The 7,160-nt window shown below is 37.8% G+C and overlaps 1 protein-coding gene across 1 annotated transcript in view; it reads right to left on the bottom strand.

The window, feature by feature from the left end:
- The window catches only part of wwox (WW domain containing oxidoreductase), a 138,417-nt gene extending 131,918 nt beyond the window's left edge, over positions 1-6,499 (bottom strand). The window contains exons 1-4 of the mRNA XM_085165327.1: positions 5,610-6,499; positions 2,880-2,944; positions 2,550-2,607; positions 2,279-2,448 (exon numbers count right to left, since the gene is read on the bottom strand). Of these exons, the coding sequence (XP_085021453.1) occupies positions 2,279-2,448; positions 2,550-2,607; positions 2,880-2,944; positions 5,610-5,854 (538 nt within the window). The 5' untranslated portion in view covers positions 5,855-6,499. The remainder of the gene's footprint in view (positions 1-2,278; positions 2,449-2,549; positions 2,608-2,879; positions 2,945-5,609) is intronic.
- Between the last annotated feature and the right edge of the window lie 661 nt (positions 6,500-7,160).

Consider the following 7,160-nt stretch of genomic DNA (forward strand, 5'->3'; position numbering starts at 1 on the left):
CTAAATTAAAATATTTTAATGTAAATTTTTTGGAATTAATTAATATCCTACCATTACTAATAAAAATGTCACATTTCCCGTGGAGGAATTAAGCACTACAGGAATTGGAAATAGCCTTGACACTTGGATTAAAACACTACTGATGCCATTAAAATGCTAAGTGGGTCCAACCAATTGGCATAACCACATTTCACTAAAGGAATGTCAAAGGAGTACATGAGAAGTAGCAATTACTATTAGAATACTGTTAATTATAGCTGCTGCATATTTAATATGAGCAAAACAAAGGTTATGTTAATATGGGTTCTAATAAGTATTCATGCACTATATAGTGTCAGTGTATTACCACTACTTGATGCAGTCTTTTGTGAAAAACTGCATTTTTTTCCAGCATTTTTTTTATTAAATATATCACAACAAATGTTGAATGAGGATTATCTTTTTCATTATATAGTGTTTTTTTTTTAATTAAGGCAAAAATAAGTACATGTAAAACAGCTAATATGATAACATTTTTTAATATCAATAGCATGCACATCACAGACCTCCTGTGCCCTCTTGTGGAGAAAGCTATTAGTAATTTTCTCCATTCATCCTATACAATTATCGCTCAGGCCAAATATCGAATGTATTTTAGAACTAATCCTCTATCCGCGTCTAGTGAAAGCAATACATTTGGAATGAGAGGCTTATGCACTTTTAACCTCTGATGCCTACAGTCGTTCTGCAGCCATAAATGTTCACGCTTTCTTTATTTTGATAATTATCCTTTAGTATCTGACACACTACACTTTGTTCTGGTAATCATAGGCATTCCCATTTTAATGTTGGCGTTTTTTCTTATTCTGGATACAGATTTTCTGCATTTCACATGTTCATGTGCATTTTCCTTTGACGGATTTCACAGTAAAATTATTACTTTTTTAACTATACGTAGAAGTAATCCTAACCCAAAACATTTTTAAAAAGTAATTTCTCACTAATAATGTTTTGATGGATGTCAGTTATATTTTTAATTGATGTTTGTTGTGAGTCTTTTAATTCAGAGACAAAGAAAAAGAAAAATAGGTTGAACAGATCTTGGTTTAGTGACGGTCACAGGTTTAATGGAAATACAGTCATCAGAGGTCATTTGATACAAGCCAATTATTATTATTATTATTATTATTATTAAGTGCTGAAACTGCCTATTGGTCAGCTAACAAGTGTCTATTGTGTGTGGCAAGAATCTGAACCTCTTGAGACCTGAGCTCTTTTTAATTTCTCCTAAATGTTGGGCATTAGCTGGACCCAGTAAGTATAAAAACTAAGCATCATCTTTGAACAGAAACTCTTTTTTATTTAAGAAAAAAACTGTATGTCCTCATATGGGTGCAATGGGTTTATATTACAGAGAAACACAATAAAGTCACCATTGTTTAAAAAAAAGTATAAAACACTTTTTAAGTATAAAGTGCAGTGTCCACATGAGGACGCACAGTCCCAGGAGACTAAACAATAAATCATTTTCATTTGTGTTACTTTTTAAAAACGGTGTTCTCTTAATGTGTGTAGAGATAAAAGATAGAAGAACATCAGGGTCAGGCAGGCATTTAAGTTCACAAGCTTCTTCCCTCAGTGAAGGTCCCCAGGCTGCTGTAAATCTGTGTAATACAGTGCTGCCTTGCTACATCTCATATCACACACGTACACAGATACACACAGAGACACACACTCCCACACACAGTGCAATTGCATTGCAGGGACTTTCGTTGGGACAAAGAATTTGAATATAAAGACAATTAACGATTTTATGTTTATTTGATTTTCCTCATGCTGTCATTATCTATCTCGAACAAAGAAGCGAGTCTGAACAAATGGCCAGGACTTGTGCTAATTTAAACTAAAGGAAAGAGGAAATAAATTTGTTTCCAGACCATTATATAGTGAGCCATGCATTTGCTGGGTACAAATGGACACCATTCATTACGGTTAACAATGACATCCAATTCAGCCCTGCTAATGAACTTCAATACAGTCATGTTCGGTATTAAGGAGTGATTTGTTGAGTCTAAGTGTATCATTTTGGAGGCTAATGTTGATGAATGCCCCGTTGTGAAGAGATGGGGACATGCAAGGAGTAGAGACAGTCTTGGCAAGCACCCTTCTGTTATAGCGTAATACCATATCACCACCTAGTGGTGTCATCACAGAAACACACATTACTGCAGAGTGATGGTTTCAACTTTTCAGAACGTTTGTCAGACAAAAGAAAAAGATAAATAAACATTACGCTCACCAATGCCCGCATTGCCTCCGGTAATGAGGACAACCTTGTCAGAGAGGTCACGACCCTGCAGGATCTCGAGAGCAGCAGTGTTTCCATCGTACCGCTTCGGCTTCACCACCACATCCTCTACTGTAAATGCGTGACGTGGATCAAAATATGTGCTCCGCTTGTTAATGTGACTGAAAATGACAGAGGAAAGCAGGAATGAAAGCAGCAACGTAGTTTTATTGCAGTCAAACATTTCCACAAATATAAGGGGTTTGATCATAAGTCTTCTTACTCAATGTAAATTATCTGTCCTTTTTCATCAGTTTCCTGCTCCCAACCATATGGTAAGTCTGTAGAAAAAGACAGACATTTATTATTCTTTAACAGAAAAAGTTTGTAAAAAAAAAAAAAAAAAAAGTGTATATACATTTCAAGCCAAAACTGAATTCTATGTCCGGTTTTATTCATTTTTTAACTGACTGGTTAGCTACTGGCCACTGCATAAAAGTTGTGTGGTTAACAATACTCCAAGTCCAAGTTAGAGAAATATCAAATAATCTCAGCTTTGCATACATGTTACAATTCTCCAGGGAAATGAAAAACACAAGTGAATAAAGCAAACCTCCAGCACAACGTTTCTTCTTTCCTGTCTTGGGGTGTTCCCACTGTGTCTTCATCTCATCATGACTGTTGGCACAAACATAGAGATTAAGAGTGAATGAAAAAAAAAATCCTTATCTTTACAATATACAGCTGTGGTCAGTAGTGTATTTACACTCATCATGGGCATGAATGTCATGGAAATTTAGGGATTTTAATTATTTCTTTGAACTGTTTTTTTTTTCCAGGGTGGACTAATTATACAGTATGCATCTTTAATGCCTTTTTATATACAGGATGTATCATCACTTTGCCAAAGTCTGGAAATAGACCCAAACTGTTACCCTCAATGGGATAAAATTTGTTAGAATAATCAGGAGCAACCCAGGAACCACCAAGTCAAGTCAAGTCATCTTTATTTATATAGCACATTTAAAAGACATCAAGTATCGGCCAAAGTGCTGAACAGAGGGATAATATAATAAAAAGAATTAAAATAGATAAGATGAAAACCTTATAGAAACATTGTGAGACATCCATATATGTTTGTAAACAATATGTGTACATGCAAATATGCACATACATATACAAAAATGTACACATTCACACACAAGCACACATACGTGAACATAAAATACATGTATACGTGTATACACATGCAAACACATGCCATGTACTGGAACCTGCTGATACATCAGCATCACTGTCCACAGTGGTAAATGGCCTGTATTTGTATAGCGCTTTTACTAGTCCCCCCTAGGGACCCCAAAGCGCTTTACACACCCAGTCATCCACCCATTCACATCCTGGTGGAGGCAAGCTACAGTTGTAGCCACAGCTGCCCTGGGGCAGACTGACAGAAGCAAGGCTGCCATATCGTGTCATCGGCCCTTCTGGCCATCACCAGTAGGCGGTAGGTGAAGTGTCTTGCCCAAGGACACAATGACCGAGACTGTCCGAGCCGGGGCTTGAACCGGCAACCTTCCAATTACAAGGCGAACTCCCAACTCTTGAGCCACGATCGCCCCGTGAAGTGAGTGAAGTGAAGTGAAGTGAGTTTTACATCACCGTGGCCCAAGAGGGTGCCAACCAAGAAAGAAGCCACCGCTCCAGAATCGACAAGCCAATTGCCTTCTGGATAAAAGAAACAAAGATTTAGCGTTTTGATCACAATGATCAAAGGTATATTTTGAGCTGTAAATGTGGTGCTATTAAACCTGAGAGCACTGTACCAGCTGTCATACGTGGTAGTATCATGTTCTGGGGCAGTTTTTTGCCAATGGTGCTGGTACAGAAGTTGGATAAACTCATCAGGAAGGTTCTGGGATGCCCCCTGGACCCAGTGCAGGTGGTGGGAGACAGAAGGAGTCTGGCCAAAATAACATCTCTGATGGTCAGAGTCTCCCACCCCATGCATGTAAATGTTGCTGAACTGCAGAGCTCCTTCAGTGACAGACTGCTGCATCCTAGATGCATGAAGGAGCGTTTCTGCAGGTCCTTCCTCCCTGCAGCTGTCAGATTGTACAATCAAAACTGCTCCCAACAAACATAGAAGTTTACATCAGCGCTGTAACTTGCACTATTTTATCAACCGATTCACACTACAACCTGGGTTTGCCTCTTATCTGTAATTAAATTAATTACATTAATTTAATTTTAACAACTGTACAGTACTCTGTTTTTGGTAAACTATTGTCCTTGATGTAAATATGTAAAAAAAAAAAAAAAAAGTGTTTGTTTCTGTTCCGTGTCCTGTTTGTTTGTATATGTGTTTTTCTTGCTGCTGTTACAACAAAATTTCCCCTTGTGGGACAATTAAAGGATTGTTCTATTCTATTTTACACTGCACAAAGTGGACTGAATAATGAAGAAATACTACATCCAAATTTTTCAACTTCATGTCAAACCAGCCATTGCTCCCAAACACATCAAAACTTGTTTTTTAAGAGGTAAAGCAGGCTAACACTAAGGCTCTAGAATGACATTCCCAAAGCCTGACCACTAATCTACTTAAAATTTGCAGACTATGTTTAAAAGCCAGGTCTGTGCAAGGAAGCCAACCAATTTAAATGAACTCTGCCAATTCTGCCAAGAAGAGTGGTCAAGTATCCAGACAGGAGCTTGTTGACAGCTACCAAAAGTATGTCATTGAGCTTTACTTGCTAAGTTTTATATATTGAACATATTTGAACCTGGAAGTAGATCTTTGAACTTGTGTGGATTTGAGAAAATCCTATATAAAGTCAAACAGTTCAAAGAAATCAGCAAAAGCCCCACATTGACTCCATGACTCCTCATGCCCAAGATGAGTAGAGATTCTGGTCGATATTGTCATGATAGCATCACAGCATCACACAGTTGCTATAGATTTTTCAGCTGGACATCCAAAATGTACATTTCTAATGCATTATCCCATTACTGAGGAGGGTTGTGATTTTATATTTCAGCTTAAGTTTACAGCATGGCAGCTAGTGAATAGTGACACTACAGCAGGATAAATCGAGATGACAAACTCACAGACTTATCAAAGACTAACAACAATTAGCACAAACCCTACAGTGAAATGAGGACGGCACACTTTATAACACAGACTTTACATTTCAGTTGGCAGAGGTTTTTAACAAGTGTAGCTAGCAGGCTGTGTTAGCCAGGTGCTAATAGAAATGGCATGGCCCTGATGTCAGTAAGTGTTAGGACTGAACTCATACACAGACATGCTTGCTGATAGCGTTAATGGTGAGATCTCACTTACTTTGCATAGTAGACCCAACCATCTTTAGTAGACCTCTCCTCCCATCCAGGTGGTAACTCATCCTCACTATCTGTATCGTCCATGCCGGCGTACTTCAGAGCTGCCATAGCTTCCAGTGAATGATGAAAATCAGAAAGAAATATCTGCTCTGGAAAATGAATGCAGATGTCAGAGAGCGCAGAAACACGGACACGGCGATCTTCCAGCACTTCCGCAACAACACGATGACGACTGCCGAACTGCATTTTGGGACATTGAGGCGGTAGACCATATGCTTAAAGATCCGGCTTTTTGTGATTCAAACGTTTCCGGTGTTGTGCCAAAAAGTGATTGTCTGCCAAAAACTGATTTCCGGTATTTGCCAAAAACTGATTGCTCGTATTTAAATTGCTATAAGTAACTTGTTGGGCTATAATATGTGAAACATATGTCAAATGCATCCCTCATGGATGACATAAAGTCATATTGAGCTACAAACAACATTAGTGTAACAGTAAGCCGCAATCAGTCTTTGGCAGTGACTTTTATATAACCTTTATTTATGCCGTTAAAAAAAAGTCTAATTAACATTAAAAATGTCTTTTGTAAGAAGTAGTTGGACAGCAGAAATGGCTCAAATATTGCAATAGTTCTGTAAAAATATTTAAAGTGGGGATAAAGGACCGGATTGGTTATAATGTAAGTACAATAACACAGAGTTGTAAAGATACTAGAAAAAACAGATAATTTTTTAATTCCATATATAGCCCCTTTGTAAACGCTGTTCACCGAAGTCTATTTACCAACATAGATATTACACATAAAAAATACACGCAAACATTGGAAATCAGTTTTTGGCAGGCAATCACTTTTTGGCACAACACCGGAAAAAAGATGGCAGCCAGAAGCCAGAACTAAGTCGAAATTTCGAGTTACTGTCTCAAGTTTAATATCGTTGGGGTTTTTTTTCCCATAAGCTTAAAGGCTTTATGTTAGAGAACACTGGCTGGGTTTTCTCTCAGCCTTTGATCTGGGTATATAAATTTTAAAGCTAGTAGGAGAATAATGCTGGGAGATGGTGGAAGTGGGCAGATAGAGCTGTTGATTTATGTAATCAGATAACTCAGGCCCACTGAGTTATCTGCACAGCTAAAGTTTTCTGTTTTTTTAATCTCCTCCCAACCCTTTTATTCTACACTAATTAATCACCTTTCCTGTCATAACTACGCTTTTGTACACATTTCAGACATCTATCAACCAAAGAGGTCACCGTGCAGTTGGGCACATTTTACCAGTTTTACCTTTCCTGTCTATTGTAATAGAAAAGTAGCCTACAGACTATCCAAGAGGGCCAGAGGAAATCTGAACAGATGACAGCCCTAAACCTATTGGGGACAAAGGTAGCATTAAACCACCTCATTAACTAGTCAACACAGTGGAATGACACGTAACAACTAACAAAAGCAAATTAGTTAGAGCTATTCTGCCTCTAAATGTTCACATGTTTAAATAAAAACAATAAATGAGATATAAACAGGTTTCAGATATAGCTAAATTAAAAGAAACGAGTTG

Source organism: Neolamprologus multifasciatus, chromosome 7 (genome assembly GCF_963576455.1).
Source record: "Neolamprologus multifasciatus chromosome 7, fNeoMul1.2, whole genome shotgun sequence".
Taxonomy (NCBI): Eukaryota; Metazoa; Chordata; class Actinopteri; order Cichliformes; family Cichlidae; genus Neolamprologus; species Neolamprologus multifasciatus.